This window comes from Aythya ferina, assembly GCF_964211825.1.
Source record: "Aythya ferina genome assembly, chromosome: 4".
Lineage (NCBI taxonomy): Eukaryota > Metazoa > Chordata > Aves > Anseriformes > Anatidae > Aythya > Aythya ferina.
The window spans coordinates 4,209,611-4,233,221 of NC_140300.1; the positions used below are offsets into that span (position 1 = coordinate 4,209,611).

The window sequence follows — 23,611 nt, forward strand, 5'->3', positions numbered from 1 at the left end:
TTTGACCTGCTTAGCATGTATAGAAAATGGTATAATGCCAATTTGCTGCTACCTGGGTATGTTGCCTAATAGTTTGGAATAGTTAAGGATATAATTTAAATTAAAATTTAGGAACATTAAGATACTCAGTTGCTTTGGGGACAAAAAAAAAAAAGAGAGAGAGTAGTAATAGTGAGGAAGTGAGGAAGTCAAATAGTGGAAATGTAAGATGACATTTAAATTAAAATCTTGCCTCTATTTGTAAATGTGGCAGTGTTTAATGTGGTTTTGATCAGTGCAATATGCTATCCTTATATCGGCATAGAAACGAGATTTGTTCACAGTGTCAGGCTGCCGTGGGTGGTGGGGGATGTCCCTTCATAACAAGCACTTGATTTAAGTGGGACAAATGAGTTAAATATGGGTCTGTGTCTGCGGATACAGAAAGCCAAGCTAAATGTCCATGTCTGTTCCTGGTGGAAAAGCTTCACAGAGTTGATATAGTGATTCTCTGCAAGGAGAATCACTATAGGAGAAAGTCATACAAGCGGACAAGGTCATATAATGCCCCAAAGAAATTGCTCTAAACAGTGTAATCTACAAGGGGAATGAGGGAGTACAGATTTTTTATTTGGGTGAGGTTTCTCCCTCCAGAAATTTACCCTATTTTTCTGCTTTGAACAGATGTCTCCTAAAACAGTGTGTGGGAAATTTCCAAGAAAGTCCATGCACTTATATTTTATTATCCTTCTACAGTATGATAACCATTCCAGATATGACTGATTATATTATTTTGTGTAGCTTGCAACGTTTTGTGTTTCAATTCATTTTATTATTTTTGTATAAGTATAAATAGCACTCGTACTAATTATCTGAATCCTGAAAAAATACATCGAATTTCAAAAATATTAAACAATATCTTTCTAGGCTTGTGAAATTATTTCTACTTTTTTTTTTTTTTTTTTTTTTTTTTTTTGCTTCCTTCACAGATTTAATTGATATTCACATCTATCTGTGAAGGCAATCACACCAGTCATTGAAAATAAAGCTTTGTCTTTATCCTGTACTGCAACAGAGACAGAAGGCTGAATAGTCAACTAAAAATGTCCATGTAAATGGACATTGGTTCTCTTAAAACGCTAAATGGTCCAAAAACTGGGGGCATCACTAAAGTACAGAAATGCAGAGGACAGGTTTTAACTGAGATATTTAGAGGGACTGAATTTTCAGTAAGTGGCTCAGAAAAGGAGGAGGTGTCTCCATGGAAGCCTCATTAGCTCCTTAGGTGTTTGTCACAACTCCACAAACTGTTCCATGGATGAAGGAGAATGACTTAGATGAGAAAGGAGGCGTGAGGAGGCATACTGACCCATGGTAGCAACTCAACCCGCATCAGCACAAACACTTTTAAATTTGTGTGAAAATAGAGCAAATTCTTAAGCACGTGTAGATGTTCTGCAGAACACTGAATGTGCAACAGACACAAAACAGCTTACTTTGTGCATATATGGAAAGCAGGAAATGAACTCATTAAAAGGACCATGAGGAAAATTTTGATTCTGTTTTGATTCTGAAAATTACTCATAACAATATCTAGCTGGTCAATTTGAGACTGTTTCTATGGAAAGAGAAAGCAAACAAAAATGCCACTAACAGTAGCAAGGCTTGAATCATACTTTTGATGTGGGCAAGGAAAAGTAGAAGAGATGTAAGAATCAGGGTTTGAGGAGGCAGATGACTAAATCATCAAGCTATTTTGCCTGTAACTAGCATATATGCCAATATTATTATTACTGATCTGTCTTTACTACATTCTTTCCCACTCTCTGTAGTACACATTTTAATTAGACTGTAGGATCTTTGGGATGGGCACTACCTGGCTTTTGCACAAGTCCAAGGAGACTGACCTTGACAGAGGTGACTGAGTTATTCTGGAGGTGTGTCTATGTGCCTTATACATATGGATAAGTATTTGCATATGTTTGTGTAACAGAAAATAAATGTTACATAGCATTTGCAGGCTTCAGCGAAATGATTTAGAGGGAGTAGGTGGTTACTGCCCTAAAACACAGAAAGGGTTTGATGATATAAGAGAGTAGGAGGATAATTAAGATTGCAAATATTTTTTTGTTTTGTACCTACTGTAGCTAACTCTTCTGTTTCTGTGTCTCCAAATATTTAAGTTTTCTCTAAATTCCTATATCTTTCTTTCATGCAAAATGTTTTTAGTTTTATTTATAAATGAAAGCTCTAGCTGATGGGCATGCATATAAATGTTTGAAACACGGTTGCTTAAGACATAAAGCCAAAAGGCAAATTAGCAGCACAAGAAACAAAAATATTAGTTTCTAAAAAGCTTGTGTATTTTAAGCAGCGTTCTTTTGCTTTCATAGTCTGTGTGACTTTAAATTCTTGAGACTTCCATTATAATGTTTAGGGATCACACCTTTATTATGTTCAAGACAGTATGCTAATGCTATCTGCAGGGGATATAAAGATGGGAATCGTTCTACCAGGTGCTTAGAAAAGAATTTTGAAAACATATTAAATATCCAAATTAGTTACAAATTTCTTACTGAATGCATATGATTTATTCTAACAGTCAGTAGGAGAGTTTTTTGCCCTTCCCCTGGTTTGCTAATTCAATGCAGGTCCTACAACTGGATCAAATGGCAAACATTTAGTAGTGTTTTAAAGGCATAGAACATTGAACATGGCAAACTGGTTAAAGCAACATTTAGCTGTGCGATTGCTCTCAGATGCTATAGTAATTGACATTTAAAAAGACTTGGGTAGAAGAGTGTTTAGGTTACAGGCTTTTTAAAATAAATATTTGCAGATCATATTTACAAAACAGTATCTTTCACCCTCTGTTTATAAAGCAGTAAACTGATCTGTTCATTTTCAGTGCATTCTTTAACAAAGATTGTTGTATCTAAATACTGATTTTTGAGTTTTCAATTAGTTGCAATGTATTATTTCAAAAAATAATATTTTCAACTGTGTGTATCTGCACAGGAAATCACAAAGCAGCTTTAATTTTTATTTACAATTTAGGTGGTGAGAGATATTATGTGCCCAAATTCTCTTTCCAGTTTGCTGGAAAAGTTGATCCTACAACTGCTGTGCACCTTTTCACAGCAGAGCACAGCTGGGCTCTCACAGCTACTACTCAAATATACCATATAGCATGTGAGAATGTATAGAAGAAACTCAAAACATTTTCATAAATATAAATTTTGTTCCTTAGATTAGTGGAGTAACTCTCAGTCTGGTTATACAGAGGGCAGAAGTAAGTTAATGTCAATGATTCTAGTTAGAGAAGAAAAATAATGAATCAAATCATTAAAATAATAAAAAATAATGAAAAAAAAAAAAAAAACATAAACCAAAGTTCATCCTAATGAACTTTGAAATTCCTAAAATACTTGAAAAAAATATCTCTAATTGCTCTAATTTTCTTATTTATTTTATTGTGTCATCTGGGGAATGATATAACCTGTAAAACTCATGTTGTATAGAGCAACACAAATGGCAATAAGAACATCTGTCTGTTATCCTTAATGATGCTGTTTTTATTTTCTTTTGATTTATATATTAGCTAATAACTGTGCTGTATAAAATAGTTTGTGATCACCTTCACTGATGGCTAAAGTGAGCCTTTCCACTGACCATCATAAACATACCATTGGACACAGGAGATTAGAAATGACCATGATTTCTAGTCCAAGAAAGAGAAAATTTGTCTGTATTCATGTATACACTATATAATAAGCTGATATAAATCCAGTTGGATTATTAGGATTTATTTCCTAAGGGAAGAATCATGGCCACACCTCATGTGCTAGATTCAAGGTTTACAGAAATAACCAATTATAGTAATACTTTTCTTATAAGAAAAAAATATCAGAAGTGATAGCAAAACTTGTTAATTCAAAATTCAACATAAACCACAAGTCTCAAGGATGACAAATCAAAACTTTTTATGATATTCTGTATTCAGAAGAAAATACTGTTCCACACCAGGTTTTGATGTGCTACAGCATTTCACTCTGTAATATATAGTGAATTTATTTCATTAAACAACTTTTCCATACTTTCCTGGCGCCATTCACTCTAGCATCACTACAGTTCCACTCTCTGCCTATCACTTCTGGGGAGTTTCCTTTTGTTCTAAAGTGTAAACAGGGCTGACCAGTGGTGCTAACTGAACATCCCCAGGATACTTCACATTACTCTGTAAACCTCGTATTCCTGCCAACTCAAACAATATCATTTTGCTTGTAGAAGCATTCTACTATTTCAGAAAAAAAAGTTTTTCTGCTCTGCCATACCCACAATCTTAAATACTGTTCACTCACAGATAAATTGTGAGTATGGTTTATATGAAACTAAATATATTGAAATATTCAGTGACATTTTTAGATTAATATATAAATCTCTATGTTAATTTTGCAAACAACATATTTTAGCTATATAGGCAGCTGAGCAACAAACGAGGCTCATCTATCCTGTGCACGTTAACAGAATTACCATGGAAAAATTAAGATCTGATCATATGATTGAAGATAGTACAATAAAATGTGGATAAACGCAGGGGAAATTCTAGCTGAGCAGACAGCTGTAATGCTAATATTTTATTTTCAAGTGTATGGTTCTGCACTTTCAACAGTCTTTTCATATGAATTGAAATGGCAGAAAAATAAGACATTTAAAATACTGTCTAATATCGGGCATTGACCTTCTTAGCTCTGAAAATATTAAATATGCCAGTCAAGAAATCGTGATTGTTTTTTATTTATTTATTTATTTTGATTGTATAAAGATAGGATATACTGGATTTGAATGATAAAAGAACTACATAGACACACACAAAGGCATAAATATATGCTATCCATCTTTCTTTTTTGTCTTGATAAAATTTGAAGTCATTTGGAATACTAGAAATAGCTTTCTGAGGCAAGAACTTGTTCTTCTGCATCTTGCGGTAATTTGTTTCCTATAACAAAAAAAATAATGTTTTGGAGAACAGAATGATAATGGACATAGAGAATTTTACTAGGAGAGACTATTCGTCATAGAAAACTGGTCTGAAATTCATCAGTCAAAAGGAATGCTGGCATAGACAGCCCCCTTTTAGCCCCCCCCCCCCCTTTTTTTTTAATAAACACTCAAAATTTTATATTATTTATCTATATTAGGTGATGGATAGACATTTTTTGTTGATTTAGAAAATTACAAAATGAAATTTCATCTCTGAGGTTGCAAGTGCCCGTTATTATGTGCACACAGTTATGTATTTGTCAGATTACATAAATAAAATAAATACATAGAAAGAAGCCCATGAAATATTAATTTGGTAAATACAGTTCCTTTAGTTCATTTTTTTTTTAATTTATTTATTTTTGCAACTGTGTAGTGAAACAGGCTCACCAGAAATTTTTCTAAGTACAATGCAAGTTTGTGATGGACTTGAGGTTGTCCTCTTCTAGTCTTGTCTATGCAGAGCACGGGTACAACCATCACTGAATGTACATAACGACCAGAATGATCATCCTGATGTAGTACTGTTGCCTTTGCCTAATTTTCCTACTTTATGGAGAAGTTTCCATAATAACTTGGCATTGGCCATTGCTAAATTCAAAGGACAGACTAGCCCCGCCTTAAAATTACCGTTTTGAAAGTATGGTAGTATTGAAGCCCTGCACTGAAATTATTGTGTAGTATCTGCTCCCCTCCTTGATGTGTAACACTTCCTGATCCCAGAGAATGAGCTATTAATATATAGATATTTCAGCAGAGAAGAGCTCACTTGATATATTTAGAGGCTTGCTCTGCATCATTACTGAGTGCTTTGCAACACTGACTTGTTAAACATTTTCCTGTAGCCAACCCTAGTCAACCCATCTGTGTTATGTGAAATTCTTCTGAAGGTCAAACCTCAAACATGGTTTCAGGACTAAGGCAAAAATGAGTTTACGCTTTGTAGATAGACTTTTTTTTTCTCTCTCTCTTATGAGCAGGTCACTAAATGGCTGTGTGTATTTAGAGGTCATGCCCTCACAAAGTATTATTCTAATTTTCTGAGAAAATAGCCCTTTCTGATCTCTTTGTACTGAAGAGTCGGGTCCTGCACCTGGGGTGCAATAACCCCAAGCAAAGCTACAGGCTGGAAGATGAGTGGTTGGAAAGCTGCCAGGCAGTGAAGGACCTGGGAGTATTGGTGGATAGTCGGCTGAATATGAGCCAGCAGTGTGCTCAGGTGGCCAACAAGGCCAATGGCATCCTGGCTTGTATAAGAAGCAGTGTGGCCAGCAGGTCTAGGGAAGTGATTGTCCCCCTGTACTTGGCTCTGGTGAGGCTGCACCTCGAGTACTGTGTTCAGTTTTGGGCCCCTCGCTACAAGAAGGACATCGAGGTGCTTGAGCGAGTCCAGAGAAGGGCAACGAAGCTGGTGAGGGGCCTGGAGAACAAGTCCTACAAGGAGCGGCTGAGGGAGCTGGGGTTGTTCGGGCTGTAGGAAAGGAGGCTCGGGCGACCTTATCGCTCTTTACAGATACCTTAAAGGAGGCTGTAGCGAGGTGGGGGTTGGTCTATTCTCCCACATGCCTGGTGACAGGACAAGGGGGAACGGGCTAAAGTTGTGCCAGGGGTGTTTTAGGTTGGATATTAGGAAGAACTTCTTTACTGAGAGGGTTGTGAGGCATTGGAACAGGCTGCCCAGGGAAGTGGTGGAGTCACCATCCCTGGAAGTCTTTAAAAGAAGTTTAGATGTAGAGCTTAGGGATATGGTTTAGTGGAAGACTTGTTAGTGTTAGGTCAGAGGTTGGACTCGATGATCTTGAGGTCTCTTCCAACCTAGACAATTCTGTGATTCTGTGAATCTCTTATGTATATGAACAAAAACAAAAGCCTATATTGTGTGTTGTTGTATTCTATCAAACATAGAATATCCTGAATTGGAAGGGACCTTCCAGGATCATTGAACCCAACTCCTGGCTCCGCGCAAGACCGCCCAAAAATCAGACCATGTGTCTGAGAGCGTTGTCCAAATGCTTGAACTCCATCAGCTCAGTGCTCTGACCATTGCCCTGGGGAGCCTGTCCCAGTGCCCTACCACCCTCTGGGTGCCGAACCTTTCCCTAACCCCCAGCCTGACCCTCCCCTGTCCCAGCTCCATGCCGTTCCCTCAGGTCCTGTTGCTGTCCCCAGAGAGCAGAGCTCAGCGCCTGCCCCTCAGCTCCCCTAGTGAGGGAGCTGCAGGCCGCCATGAGGCCTCCCCTCAGCCTGCTCTGCTCTGGGCCGAAGAAACCGAGGGACCTTGCATGCAGTGCTCGAGGTGAGGCCACACTAACACAAAGTTAGAGCAGGAATGATGAATGACAAATAAGAAATAATGAAAACAATTTTCTCCAAATTGTGCTTGTCGGCTGCTAAATCCAAACTAGTTCCCTCTTAATCACTCTCTGCTGCCTCTTGTTTTTGATCTGGGACTGAATTTCACATGTACTCTGCATAAAAATTTTGATGTAGATATAGTTATCCTTTAAAAGGACAACAGTATTTTAGCCGCTTAGCATATACAATTCATTGTAACCAATTACAACCAATTTATGTCACCTTTTGGTTGTTGTTGGTGGTGGCTTTTCTATTCTTATATGGTTTTCTGCTTTCTTCTCCTCAATCCCTGCAATTTTTAAAATCAGTTATGAGGAAAAAAAAATGCAGGAAAAAAAAAGTTCTTTTTTTTTTTTTTTCTTCTAATTGAAATAGCCTCTACTTATGCATCTAGGTATTAGTTGCAAGAATCCCCTCTGTTCTCTTAGAATCATCATAATCATATATTCCTAAGTGATGCTTTGATCATAACTTTTCTGTTAAAATGGCCTCCTTTTTCCTCTAGCTTTCAAGGCTAAGCAATGGGTATGCAGTGTGACATGGCTGCAAGACATATGTAAAAGCTAGCCATATTCTGCCTTGTTTTAAAAAAAAAAAAAATCCTAACTGTGGTGCATCCCTTAACCCTCCCAGAAGTCCTCATCTCCAAGATAATGTCTGCTTCATACATACCTTAAATTGGGAGTGTCAACTGAATATACTTAGAATATGTGGAATGAGCATCTCCTGAGAGTTCTTAAAACTCCAGAAAATTCTTCGAGAAACATTAAATGAAGTACAAATAGTGGAGTACAGCATAGGTTCACAAGTTGAGTCTTTACACTTCACTCCCACATAAAAGATCATTAGTAAAATAAAGTTTTCATTCCTGTGCTTGCTCCTGCCTGATAAGTGAAAAAAATAAATAAATAGAGGGAGAGAGAAGAAAAAAAAAAAAAAAAAAAGATTGTTCATTATATACTGGAGAGGTAATATTCATCATGGCACTACTTTAAGATGAGATACTTCCTACCCATTTCACACTTTAGAAATAATTACTTAACACAGTGCAGCCCATTTTATTCACAGTAACTTTTTTTTTCAGTAATTTACTTAGTAGTTTTGAAGTGAAAAGGATCATGCAGTGTGGAAAGCCACAGAGCTTCTCCTGCGGGGCTTTAGTTTATTTTCTAAAATTTCTTTAGGCATTTGATCATCATGGAATTGACTCACCCTTAACGCTAATTGCCATACTAAAGAAAATTTCAGTAAAATATCATCTATTAGAAACAGAGTTGGACTGTGAAACTGAGCTAAAGTCTAGTTCCCAATGACTGGATTCGGTTGCTTTCTTCTTGGTATACATCATAAGCATTTGTAACATGCAGAATCACTGTAATTGTTCTTGTTTTCTTGAAATCATAGATTTTAAAGAAAATGTTTATTCAACTATGATGTTGTAAGAAATGCCAATGGAATTATAAGGTATTTCACAAAGAATAGAGAAATAAATAGGGAGTGTGGAATGCTTTGTTGTATTACAACTGAAATTGCGAAGCCAAAATAGGAAATGATTAAAATACTATTATGTAAAATAGTTGATATCTTTATACATTAAAATGAGGTTTTTTTTTGAACATCACAGTTTTTGAACATCATAGATAAAGAAGAAAACCAGAGGTAGAGGTCAGTTGTCACTTCTATCGCTTGCAATTAGTTCCTAAATTAATCTGTTATTAAAAGGTACTCTAATCAGCTGCAGATGTCTGTAGATAACTTTTGAGCTACCACATTTGCAAGTCTTGGTGCGAGTTATGCACTGTTCCCTGGTAAAAAACCTCCTACAATAAATAACTCCAGATCAGTAGCTCACCTCAAAAACCATTGCTAATTGATAAAGGAAGCCAATCCATGATAATTTACAAATTTAAATTCTACAGACTTTCAACCCTTTTGAAAATGTACACATCTGTCTCATTGGATGGATTTTCAAAGGCATCTAAATAACTTAGAAGGGTATAAATAACTTTAGGGCTGGTAAACTAAATCTGAGTACATTTTAACGTTCTTTGGACAGCTAGTCTCCCTTTGGCACCTTTGAAGGCCTGCTCAGTTTCATTTATGAACATCAGAATGGAGGTGATGCCAGTTAGCATCTATTTCAACGTTATTTCAGGTCTTGCACTAGAATCACAGGTTTCAGTCTGCTGCAATTTCATTTAACATTCTTTAAAATTTTTTACACTTCATTTCCTACAAGAAGACTTTGTGGCAACCTACCAAAGGAACTATCTTGCTTTTAACCCCTTCTATGATATTTTGTGTCTTTTAGCTGTTCCGTGAAATGAAGATGTATCAAGCAATTTTTAAAAATAGGATTAACTTTATCTTTTTAATTATTATTATTTTTAGATGCTAGACAAGGTGTAAATTGTACAGTGGTTTTGCATTTTGCATATTCATATACACTCTGCCATTTCCATTAGCTATAAGATGGGCTGCAATGTCACTTAGCTTAGAAGTTTCAATGTCATCATTATCAACACTGCAGAGTGAACTTGTCCTATTGCACATTCACAGAAATAACTCTTTCTGGAGGCATGAAGACGTGAAGAGCTAGTCATTCAATTACCCTATAGGCCAGGCAGGGATGGTCAAATTAATTACTGTCTCATGAATATAAAAGATAAGGGGCCAAATCCAAAGAAAAGCCTCAGAGTCTATGAGCTGGGAATTACAACATGACCATTTTAAGTGTTTTTTAACACACTCACCAGGACCTGGGGTACACTTTGCAGCTGTTGAAAAAAGTAAATTTGTGTCAATCCAGAAGATTGGAGGAGAAGGCTTTTTCTCACACAAGGCTTGTGCTCATGCTTTATCCTGAAGACATGTATCAATAGTTACTGTTTTGAAAAGACTATGTGAGGTTCATATGTATCCAAACCACATAGTCATCATTCTGCCTCTTATATTTTATTTAGTAGTGAACTATCACTATCAGTATCAGGAAATTAGAGGATTAGGCCTGATTCCCTGTTTGGCAGATTCACAAATCCTTTTGCAACTCTGGGCCAGGTGTATATTTTCACCTGTGCTGCTGAAACTAAGATATGTTGCTGCTTGGTGTAGAAGGGTTGAAAGGACTCCAAGAACCAGAGGCCATTCTAACACATTTACCTGAGGACTTAAGACAAAGCTTCAGGGGCAGATTTGATTTGTTTTTGTACCCACCAGTCTTGCATCCCTGCCTTTGGGGAAGAAGAGGATGAGTCCCTTCTCTTTCCTGCATCCATTTCATCCATTTAATCTAAGTCACCCATCTGATTCCAAAATTGCAGTTTACATCCAGAGGAAATTTAGAGTAGTTATGAATAGTGAATGTTTCAATCTTTTAATGGAAATAATGTATAAACTCCTGCTGACTTGAGAGGGAGCACAGAGAGGCTTTGTAAATGCACCAGTTATCATTTCAGCAGAATTCTTTACATTTATTATTTTATTATTTTTTTTCTAAGAACAAAACAAGTCTGAAAAAAAATCTGAAATCTAAAAGGAGAAATAAGGACTCTAACAACTTGAGAGATTTAAAACATTATTTTATAGCTAACTAGTTTGTAGTAGCATTTACAAAGGTGTTGTTTAGTATGTTTGTGTTTTTTTTTTCTTTTATTTATTTTTTTTTGGGGGGGAAAAAAAAAAGTTTAATAAAGAGTGTTGATGAAAATGTCACAGGGTTATTTTCAGCAGTCTTTTGCTTCAGATATCTCACATGGACATTTTGTTATTTTGTGCTGGCTTTTACACTAATGCCCTGTAATTGTGTTTCACTTCCTCTGATTAAGCTGACAAGTAATTTGAATGGATATCACTTAGCACATTGATCTGAGGAGGTGACAGGAATAGACCACAGTTTTGCAATGTAAAAATAGAAGGAGCTTATCCATTGCTCTTACTTTCTTTTGAATGTCTCTGTTTGGACTTTAAACAGAACCCATTTATCTATTTATTTATGTTGTGTGTTTTATTTCATCACCAGTGTCTGATGCTTGTGGTGTGCTAGAAAGAAACATATGGGCAGAAAGAAGCCAGTACTCAAGATGACCAAATAATTGCTGTAATGAGAACTGAGTTATTTTCTTTCCCAGGCTTTCCTCTATCTCCATTCATTCAAAACAATAGCTAAAGTTACAGTATGTGTCCAATTAAATCTCCTGCTCACTGTTTCCTTGCAGGTGAGGGTTTGCTGGAGGTGTGCCAGGTGAAAAGCATTGCTGCCAGACACACAAGCCACTGCCATCAGATGTCTGACACATGCAATAACCTGGTGTCGTGCAGGCTGCATGGTACCCTGCCAAGTAGGGTGTCAGAGTAGGAAAGAAGCAGTGGCTACATTGGCTGCAAGAAACATCAGCCCAAATCATTTCAAATATTGTTTTGGTGGAGCCTGTAATTGAAAGCATTCAGGACTGGTTGACAGATAAAGAGGAAAAAAAAAAAAAAAAAGCTGGGTGATCTGAAAGGAACTCAGTGATAAGGGAAAAGAAACTAGTAATGAATTCAAAAAAGCATTTAATTCTCTCTTGTAAGTACAAATATTGAGTTTCTTCTTACTTGGCATTGACTTTCAGCTGCATACATTGATGAACACATTTTTGATAAGTTATAAGCATGACCTCATTTCCTTATGGATCACCCAAGGAATGCAAGCATGATGCAATTATGAAGAAGGAAATGCAGACATGATATCAAATACACATCTGTTAGATAGTGACAGACAATCCTATTTTTTGAAAATCCTATTTTTTAGTGATAATTGAAACTCAAAGAGTGCTAAGTAAAGTCAGGACAATTCTATGCCTCGTACAGACAGGCCAGATTTGGGGGGTTTGAACTCTAAGGCTAAGTAATACCTAGTTATATGCCATTAGCAAAAGGCATGGATCTAAATATAAAAACATAGTTGAAACTTCAGTATGTTCATTTAAAAAAATGATTCATTAAAAAAATGATGTTCATTAAAAAAAAAAAAAGGCAACATTTCTGAACACCTCTAAACTCTTTGATGTATTTCCAGCAGTCACTTAATTTCTCAGAGATGTCTAAAATGTTTCTTTGCTGAAAAAAGTGCATCTGTGTACACTACATAAGCCAATGTTATGGTAAAATATTGTCATCAAATAATTTTTTTTTTCTTTAAATGTTCAAAGAAACAAAAAAGATTTTGTGAGCTGGAGAAATGAAATTATGTGGTTGTCAGTGTAAGAGGGAGACCTGGAAAACACTCCAAAATTTTCAAGGAATGCTTAGATTTCTCAGGAAGTCCTACATTTAATTCGGGGAATAAAACTTGTCCCTGGGATTCACGATATATCCTTTAATTTAAAACAAGCTAGGAAGAGAGTGAAACAAGCTAGGAAGAGAGTGATTTTTACTGAATGAGGCATAAAATAGAGACCCGTTGTGATAACAGACATAAATATCACTTCTATTAAGAGTGCTAACAAGTATTTCCACTAATCTGTAACAGAAATGTAACACAGATTTTTTTCAGTAAATTTTCCGAGTTTATATGCATGTAGTATTGTTCATTACATGTTGTAAGATATCCTGAAGATTTCTACTGCTTATCTTTTCTTAGTTGCCTTGTATTACTTAAACTTTTTAACAGATAATTTTTAATGGAAAATAGGGTAGAAAACTTTGTTAATTTTTATTTATTTATTTTTTTTGATGTTGTGGTGGTGTGTTTTTTTTAATGACTTAGTAACGTTAACAGGGATGCTTATAATAACAGACTTTTCTCAGAGCTTGTAAAGTTGGTAAATTTTGTCACTTTTTATTTACATACTTCTTCACTATGAACTTCCATATCTGAAGGGAAAGAAAAAATATGTACTACCTCCTTCTCCTCCACTTATTTTAGATTAAGAGAAGATATCCAGAAGTGATTTAAAAGCAGATTGCAATTTACAGCTGGAAAGCAGTTGGTAGTTAAATGAGGAGTTTATAGTGGACCCTTTGCAAGTGGATGTCTGTGAAGAAATTAGAATAATTTGGAATTCTGGAGTAAACAGTTCTGACCTTCTAAATGGAAGCATCTGCAAGATTTCATTTAACTGACGGCTAGGGAGATTCTCAGCTGGTGTAAATTAGTGTGACTTCATTGGAGCTGATGGTTTTATAACAGTTTACACCAATGAAATTTCTGTCCTCAGAAATTCTATTTTTTTAAACACATTTATCTGCAACAGCATCAATTTGTGTACAGACATCTTCTGAATGGAAATATGCAGTTTATTCTATGACAAACCTGATGTTTTCCTCTTTGGGTCCTCTGAGTAAGCGCTGCGAAGGAAAAGATGCTCTTTAACTAAAAGAAATGTGCTGCAAATCAGTATTCTGATGCATAATGTTATAAAGTCAACTCCCTTCCAAACAGGAAGGAATGAGGGGAAGTTCTCCGGGACATTAGGACAAAAACCTGGACCAGATTTTCTAATTTCACATTTTCTGGAGAAATCAGCCACAGGTACTCTTTGAAAGGAACCAGTTCCTGTTTATATGCCTGCCATCTTTGGCTGGACTATTGGGGGAAGAGGGTTAGTGTCTGTGGGTGCAGCTGTGCGACAAAGCACTGAAACATGGGGCAGGTGATGCTGTAGCCCCTTAGAGCACTTTTAGTTCAACTGGGCAAGATACAGGGAAGGTTTTGGTTACTTCTGTTTTGGACTTAGAGCTCCAGATTCCTGTTTAACTTCTATGGCTTTTTTTTTTTTTTTTTTTTCCACCCTACCCCCCAAAAAACAATAATGTTTTCTTATAATTTAGGAATATCCCACTGGTTGCCTTTTCTGCTTTTATTGGATACCACCATATGCTGTAAAATCCTCTTCTGGCTAGTAACTAGAAGAAAAGTGCCACAGTGATCTTGGAAGCTAGTTCAGATATGCACAGAAATATAAAAATATTCAACGTACATCTGAAAATTAAAAAGAAGCCTTGCTGTCTTCACTCTTAAGAATGGCAAAGGTTGCATTTTAGGCAAACTCTACTATCATTATAAATATAAATTCTTTTAGCAGTTCTTTTTTTAAGGAAGCCTAATTTCCAGTATATGGTTATGGGTAACTATTGATTAATGATAACAGCTGTTATTTGAAAACTAGTATGATCAAGCCCTAATCCTAACTGGTCTTTTAAATCAAACTGCTGTCATTGATAATCTTCCTGAAAATCCTTGGCTATTGCTGTGAAACAAGAAATAGTTACAACGGAGAATGGTACAAAACAAACAAACAAAAAAGCAATAGCCACAAAGCAAACAAATTAAAAGAACACAAGTTCTCCCTCTTGTGAGAGGATGAAAGAGCAAACCACACACAGCTGATATTAACCACACCACTTAATTCACCAGCTCCAACCTCAAGGGCATTTGGCTGTTATGGTGATGTGGACTGCATTAAAATGTGGATAAACCATAGAGTCTTCTTCACCCTTTTCCATAGTCAGTTCTCATTATTTCTTTAGTTTGTTACATGCTTAGTTCTAACTGTGTGCAAATCTAGATAAAACTTGTTTGGGTCCGGGCCAAAGACAAGATTTGTGCACCTGAGATACCACGCTGGTACCCAGCTCATGGTTCATTTATGTTCTGTTGCCTTTATTCACTGCCTGGGATTGCAAGGATGCAGCTTGCTCAGTTTTCTGCATAGTTGTGATTATTTATGCAACGCTGGAACCAATTACACTCACTGTGATCTAGTCACAATTTTACAAGGTAATTAAAAACTGCTGAAAGCAATTGTTTCATTTAGGAAGAACTTCTTGTCCGTAACTTACATTTATGAGCAGGTTATTTAATGAATGACATTCTAAAACTGAGTAGTACCATGGAAGTGCCCTGAAGAAAGAGTGTAATTCAGTTTTTTATTGCAGACTGGCAAGATAATATACATACCGGGATCTTTTTGTCTTGTCCTTTCTCTGTGGTGTCCAAACCTTTCTCCTTTGCAACTGCTGCTGCATAAACAATAGTCAAAAGACCTGAGTTGAAGGATTTCTAAGCAACCTTTCCTGCCCTCATTTATGCAGAATTCTCCTTTTTTTCCTAAAGGGAAAAAAAAAAAAATGATTAAGAGGAAAAGGAAACAAACAAAATCATTCCATGTGAGTTGATTCTTTAGGAAAAAAATGAATATAGAAAGCAGATGATTGCAGAAGGTACAATCTGGTTACTTAGAATAAATGCTAAAAAGAAAAAACATCGTTTACAGGTATAAACATAAAGAATGGATGAAATTACTGAGCTGAGCAGAACAGTAATTGACATTCACACCATGTTTCTAAGAGCTTTACTCACCTTACCAATTTGAAATATATATATATATGTGTATTCTAAGATGTCTTGTTCAGCTCATCCACAGGGGGACCACACAACTTTTCTAAAATATGTTTTCCTGACCCATCTCCCTAGCTAATAGCTAAGGTTTTCAGCTTCCAGTGAAATTTAGCCTCTACTCAATTCTACTAGGATATATGGGTTAGCCTTTTCCTGACCTGAAATTAGTCTTTTTAACCTGTCAGAAGGAGACTATGTATTGGTATGTTTAAACCCAGCTTTCTGCTTAAAAGCACTGAAGCAGCTTACGTCTGATGTTCAAAATGTTTTTCCTCTTAGTAGTAAGCTTCTCTTCATCACTTTTAAAAGGGCTATTGAACATGAGCATAGTTTTTAAAGAGTGATGTTGTTCAACATTTAAAATAAAATATTAGGACAGATATATTTTTGAGCAGCAGTTTACACCTTAATAAAACATTGTGATATTGAAGTTCTGAATAAACTGTAAATAATGGAACCATCTACCTAGGGGATGATGAAAATATAAGAGTATATCAAGGTTTGGTAGCTTTTGGATCAATAGATAATCTCTCCAGCTGTCTCCTAGAGGCTAAATTGCTCAATAAATGGCATTGAGGGTGTCTTGGATATGCAACGTGCAATATGTTAGGAGACTGAGTTCTCCCAGGTGTTTGGGCTTACATCTAAAGCAGCAGAGATGACAAGGGAATGTGTGAAAACAGTAGTCCTAAAATTTCTTACACCATTTTAGGCTTTTATTATTAATAATATTTGTGATAAATAGAAGCACTGAGCTTCTAGATTACGCACTTTAAAGGAATAATTTTTTTTGGTAGCTCTCTCTAATGTTTCTTATTTGGTAGCTATGCACATTGTTTTTGTTTTTTATCTGTGATAGTCATGCACATTGTTTTTTTGTATCTGTGGTATTACATTGTAGGCTTGCAATTGCTGCAGTTTTTGTGTATTTGGTAGTACTTCATCCCCATCTTTAATAGGTTACTATTGCCAGCCATGTTCATCTGTCATTGATTGTAAAAACAAAATTCTTAATGTGCTCAAAGTAACGGGTTTGCATCTCACATGACTGCATGCATCATGTGTGATGATGCAGACTTTGTGTGCATGTAGACATATTTATTACCATAATATTTATGCCTTCTTTATAATAGTAATGGTAGCAGCAATCTTATCTGGTTCATGTGCTGAAATGACAGCTTTATAATTTCCCTTTCAGTGTTACTTGGAATTAGTCAAAGCTGCCAACACAGTTCCAGTCTAAAACATCCTCTTCCAAGGTTGTGTGCATGTCATCCAAAATGCACTATGGCTCTAGGCTGGTTGGCCTCACTGTCTGTGTCTTGATTCTGTGATACTCTGTAGGTCTGGAAAACAGCATCCATTTAAGTACCTCATGCTGATCAAAACAGTTCTGTAATGAGCAAGTCTTGGGAAATAAATGGCCTTAATAGTTGTGAAAATATTTGGGGAGATTATTATTTTATTCCAACAGTATAAACTGTGAAAAGCTTATGGAAAGAAGAAAATGAGGGAGGTAATAAGGGCTTTTTCGAAAGAAAAACTGTGCTATATCCTAAGAGAGATCTTTCTAGCAGATGCTGGAAATTCTTTTCTAATTAAGGTGTTGTTTTTTTTTTTTATATTATTATTATTATTTTGTTATTTCCCTTTCTAACTTAATGGAGTTGGAGTTCCCTATCTAAATAAGAACTTGCCTTAATACTATGAAGTTTTAACTGTAGGGCTTTTTAATCTTTGTTTAATATAAGGAATATAATGAATTTATATTTGGTTTATTGTTCAAGAAATATACTTGACAGTGGTTGTGACTGTAGGCATTTACTAAAGCAAAATAACAGTAACTAGATTTCTCCAGGTACTGGCGAAAGTTGGAGATGTTGGAAATGTTGAAAATGGAGAAAAGTTATTCTGCATCTTAAGGCTAGCTTAAGAATGCTTGAAAAATATATTCAGGAGGCTGGATCTTGTATTGCCTGATCTGGGAAAGGGACTGTGGGAGAACTGTAATGGCACAGCCCCTGGTCAGAAGCCCATGGAAGTCAGCTTCTCTTGAGAAATTGGACACGAATCAAGCAGGCAGGGAAAAGCTGTAAGGATGAGAGTGACATGGATCGAAAGAATCATTTGAAAACCTCTCAAGTAGAAACAGCACCCAAATGCTGCTAGTGGTCACTAGGTATCAGGGACTTTTATTAATATATGCTCCTATAACAAAGTTATTATTTAATCATGAGTAGATGTAATTCTGTCCACAGGAACTCTAAATACTAGTGTTTTGGCATTCCAAGGATTCTAGGCATTTCTTTTCATTCTCCTTTTAACCCAATGCCAAGAGCAGTTTTTACATCCTTTTTATCCCATTTCCAAAGTACCTTTCTTCCCTTTGCAGAAAGTTTAACAGAGAAATGCTATAAGGCTCAGTACCAAGCTTTATGTTTTTTTTTTTTTTTTTTTTTTTTTTTGTTTGTTTGTTTTTTGTTGTTTTGTTTTTTTGTTTTTCAGAAACACAGGAAACTGCTCAGTTCCTTTCTATCCCTTCTAGGAATGGAGGCCAAAAATTTATCAGAGAGCAACATTAATATAACAGTATTTAAGGACTTTGATAAATAAACTTTAATAAACTTACATTTTCAGCACAGAGCAGATGGTGTTTGACAGACCCGCCTGAAGCTATGTAACATCACATGCCATGCTATTTATTTTACAATAATGTGATTTACTAAACAAATTTCTCCTCCTTTGAAATTGTACTGTGAAGAAGGGCTTTTCTACCCAAATTTAAAGGCAGCAGCCATTTCATAAGTAACAGGTGAAGAACACTTAAAATTCCTGGATATGGAAAAACTGGCCTCTTATGTGTTAGTAAAATATTGCCATGGAGAGAGCTAAACTGGATCTCTGTCCACATGGTTTGGTGGCCTGTTTTCCAGCACAGCTTGGTTCATGCCATTTAGCATTTCAGACAGCATGTAGGCATGATTCGGACAATTGCACAGAGCAAGGACATTTTCAGTGAGCAATATAGATGAGGCTTTTCTCTGTTTTGAAGGGAGAAGGGGCTGGCCAGATGGATATTGCCAGTTTGCATTGTGTGGCCTAAGGGTCACAGAAGGGCTCCCTGTTGTCTTGTGTATCTCAATAGGATGTACCTTAAGGGCCACTGTTTATTTAATTTAAAACTACACTAAAAAGTTACAAGAAAATTTCAAAAAGAGGTTCAGGAGAGGTGTTAGGTGTAGACTACCATGGGCCTACCCTCATGGGTTAGTCCATGTGAATTGGTAGAAAGAGCAATACAAAATACCCAAGTTAGGAGCATAAATCCCAAACTTTTAGGTCAATCAGAAAAATTCTGCTTTCCTCCAGTGACCGTTTAGGGAATGTCAGGTGCCCTTACTCCTAAACTGTGCAGTTTATCAGGTACCTAATTTATTCCATGTCCCTTAGCTGACTATCCTGCAAGAAGTCCTAAGCTCCTTTTCAGGACAGTTTCATGACCCCTTAAATTAGTGCCAAGCATGAAGTGCTTGATTTCACATGTCAGTGGTGAATGCAGGATACATCTGTCCTGCACAAGAATCACTGAAGAAGAACTGCTAACTTGTTTGAGAGCTGTAAAATACCATCCCAATGTAGCCTTAAATGGTGTGGTGTTTGCTTTTTCAGTATTCTCATTGCATTAATACTCACTGCAGTTTGTACCAGTTTTCATATTATTCTTGGATTTCTTAAAAGAAGAAGAAAAATAAAAAGGATATCTTTAACACAGAAAAAAAAAATAATATTTATAAATATATAAATGCAGTTTGTGTGGCTACATAACCTTCAAAGTCAATGGTACAAATCTTAAACAATGAGAAGGAATAGAAGAATTTAAATGATATATAAGAAATTTAATTATTTGAGTAGGAAAATAATGCATCCCGAAACAGTGATATCACCAAGGACACTTGGTGCAGCTAGTAGATAGCACACAGCTGGAGTAATTGACAATTTTCTTGAATGTATCTTTGTAGTCTTGTAGACCAGCAACCTGGCTGAGACCAGCTTATCTCACAGTCCCTGTTGTGCCATTGCAGAAGTTAGGAGAGGCTTCCTACACCAAATTTATCTGCCCACACGTGCTTCATTTTTATTGTGAAATTCAGCTTTAAAAACTATACATTGCGAGCACTTCTAACAGTTGTCATCTTGGACAAAATACTTGGGGTTGAATTCAGGACATCTGAAATTAAAAGCATGTTCCATGATGACTTAGGCTATGGAGCCATAGTTCTTTAGCCGGGGACCAGCAGAACTCAAAGGAAAGTGAGATAAAAATATCAGCAGGTTACACGGCTGCCTCCTCTTGTATGATAACAAATGCTCTCCCTGTCTGTTTTCTACTGTTTGTGGAATTAGCTCCAGAATTTGTAATGGGTTCGTTTTAGAAACCTACGAGGTAAATATATATTTTGTATTAAATTCTGGTGGTTTTTGATAATGTTATGTTTGAATTTCTAAATGAAACAAGGAGACAGGTTTTACAGATTTCTAAATGATCGTAAAGGCATTGGCCCCATATCATAATTAGAATTACAGACAATAATAGAAAGCAGGCGTTCCCTCAAATGAATGCTTAAAGCAGAAGACTGGAGCCCAGGCCATTTGCCAGTGTGGCCATGGAGAGCTGATAACACAGAGCTTTACATTTGAGAGATCATTATTGAAAGGGTATGTTTAATCCCCATCCCACCCCAAAAGTGACTTCTCAATAGGTCCCAGAAACATATGCTATTAGGCTCGGTTGGAAATAGAAAATCGCTCTTAATCATATGCAAGGAACAATTCTAAATAGGAGCATTTGAAAACACCATTGGGAATGAAAGAGTCCAGCCAGAAAGAATGGAAGATCATTTTGATTCTTGATGAAAAGCTATCAAACAGAGTTCAATGTGGTAAGGGATGTGACAAATCTTTAGAGAGGCAGTCTTCTCTTAAAAGAAAGGTAATGCAGCTGACAAAGTCACTTAATGCTTTTTGTACCATGGAACCTAAAAGAATGTGTTCTTTTTTTCAGTGGTTATGAGCCACAGAAAGCTTCCCCCTCCCACTCTCCCTCTCCCCCTTTTTAATCTTTGTGAGGATTTTTGCTTTGAGACTTCCTGCAGGAAACTGTTTTAAGTGGAAGTCTTCTTTATACTGCACCTAATGTCTGCCAATATGATTCCTGTTACAGGCGTAAGGACCATTTTCCTTCTGTCCTCAAGCTGTGTTGCTGCTTATTATCATGTTTAACATTCCCAGTGCCTGGTAGGATAGAGATTAGAAGCTCTTAATATTCGCTTTATAGTGAAAGGTCTTGCCAGATTTTTGGAGCATGGGCTATAATATATGCACATAATTTATTGTTGGAAAAGTTCTGAACTCTCCAGTGAGTCACCTTAATCTTTCTTCTTATCATTTTAGGTTTGTTTTAAAATAATCTGCCATGCTCCCCCCTACACACACACACGCATAAACATTTAAAATATTGCATTGGAAATAACAACTTGATGGAAGCAAACAAAAAGAGATGCAGAGATTTCCTTTGACAAACTTGAACTGTTTAAAGAAAAAAAATATATTTGTGGACTGCTTTTCTTTAACTCCAATATCTCATTTTTAACAGACTGGACGGAAGGAGAAGGGGGACCCACTCAACATTGCTATTGACAAGATGACAAAGAAAACACGAGACCTTCGAAGACAGGTAATTTATGCTTTTCATAATGCTTCTTGAATTTCCAAGGAATTCATTGCTTTTCAACTTCAGGCTGATTTTGCCACTTGGAGAAGCGTAAAGAATTTGTGGCCTTATTTAGATATGTCGCTACATTGCACTTGACATTAAACAGAGTACTAGTATTTCCTTAGCTAAAAAAAAAAAAAAAAAGGAGGCTGGAACGTATTCCAAATTTAACACCCAATGGTCTTAATATGTGGGAGGATAGGCAGATTGGCCAGACCTTCACTGCCTTTGCAGCCCAGAATCCCCAGTCATAAAAACAGTGGCATATGTACTTATTTGTATTTATATGAATACTCTCAATGAAATAACAAGAATAATTAGCGGAATATGAAAATGCTTGTAAGAACAAAATATTTTCAAAAACTTTGAAGTTACCACATTAAATGAAGATCCTATGAAGAAGGATCTTCATAAATCCTGGAGAAGGCTGATACATAACTGTTATGCATAGTTTACATTTTCTTATATTACTTTTAGCTTTGTGGCTGGTAATAAGACTGGAAGATTTGTCTTCAGACAAGTCTTGAGATGGAAAAGAAGGGAGACTGGAAAAGAAATAAAATAAATACTCTGAGTTTTTGTTTACATTTTCAAATTGGAAAATTGGAAATACTGCATCTTTTTACCACTTTTTTCTACTTTTGAGAAGATCCCAATTCTGCATTTTCTGTTAAAAAATCACTACCTGACCAATCAAACCTTGACCCTATGGAAATGATCTAACATCTATAAATCTGCAAGACAAGTAAGGACTTAAATGCACTTTCAGATACCTATTTGCAACTTGATAGTTTTGGAAAGACACATTTTAAAAACAATGCTCTTCTTTTTTTCAACTCTTCCTGATGTATCAGAAAATGTGTTTTGAGGATAATATTCTCAGAGCTTATTTCTCTAAATAATATAAATTTTGCAATGGACTTACAGGCAATATGAATCATCTACTCCCCTCTATAAAGCCTAGAATCACATCTGTTGTTCAACTAATGACAGAAGAAAGATCTCCGCTGTTCTGACCTCCAAATTTGTAGGATCCTAGGTTCTGCAGTGGAGTTTGTACCATGTGTTGCCTCCCACCTCTGTTCTTATTGCTTAAAGGAAGTAGCAGACTAACACATGAGTTACTGTTCTGTGTGAGGTTCTCAGCAGTTGCCTGAATTACTCATCCCTAAAGCCAAATTTACTCTGAAACGTGATTAAAAAATGGCACCTTTCTCAATAAACTCTCTGTTTCTCGTGTATATTCAGCCCCATGGGTGTTGAATTCAATCACAAAAAAGTTGAAACTCTGTATGTGGGTAAAGTGAAGCACATACATAAATAGATTCCTGCATAGATATGAAGCTTTTAATATAGTTTCTGGTATTTATGACTGTTAATCACATAGGTATAATGTTTATTAAATTGTGACAGTTGCTAGTAAAGATCAGATCCTAACTGCACTAGGTGTTACTTAAGCATACAGGAAGACAAAGTCTCTGCTTTCAACAATGTATATTCAGACTATGAATCAGTGTACTTTAGAATCAAAACCTAGATTCTGCTTCATCTTACGCATAATCAAGAGGATGAAATGTTCATATGTCTACCCAGACCTGCCTATACATCCCCTGCTAAATTTCACAATATGTGTCTGTCACTGAGGACTTAGGGGAGAAAGGATCAAAGATTAAGAAGAAATGAACCACAGCTGAGATTGCAGTGTTACACTCTTTCAGTCTTTCAATTTTGGGCTTAATCATGGAAGAAACAACCAACCTCAAATATCAGAAAGTCTTTTGTTTTTAATGAATACATTTTAAACCAGACTTGTTGATCAGATTTATGAAGCTGACCACCATAAAATTGGACAATCTACAAAATATGTTTTGGCAGTGATGAAGGTATATATATACCTAATTTGGTAGTCAGGTTCCCTTGCTAGTCTTCAGTAGTCAACTATCCAAGACTGTTTTTTCTTTCACTCCCCATGTTACTTAGCTCTTTATTTCTGAGATTTTATTTCATTATCTACGTAAAATGCAGCTATATGAAATTATTGTGATTGGGACACATGGCACTAAAATTCCATCTCACAATTT

General features: G+C 36.1%; 1 protein-coding gene across 3 annotated transcripts in view; it reads left to right on the forward strand.

Moving 5' to 3' along the window:
• The window catches only part of CTNNA2 (catenin alpha 2), a 473,612-nt gene that overhangs the window by 337,009 nt on the left and 112,992 nt on the right, over positions 1-23,611 (forward strand). For 2 of the 3 annotated variants that reach the window (XM_084518226.1, XM_084518227.1), the window contains one exon: positions 21,411-21,491. In XM_084518226.1, coding sequence (XP_084374352.1) covers positions 21,411-21,491 — 81 coding nt within the window. Of the gene's footprint in view, positions 1-15,020; positions 15,137-21,410; positions 21,492-23,611 lie in introns of those variants that run through there. The other variant, XM_084518228.1, reaches the window with a different exon arrangement.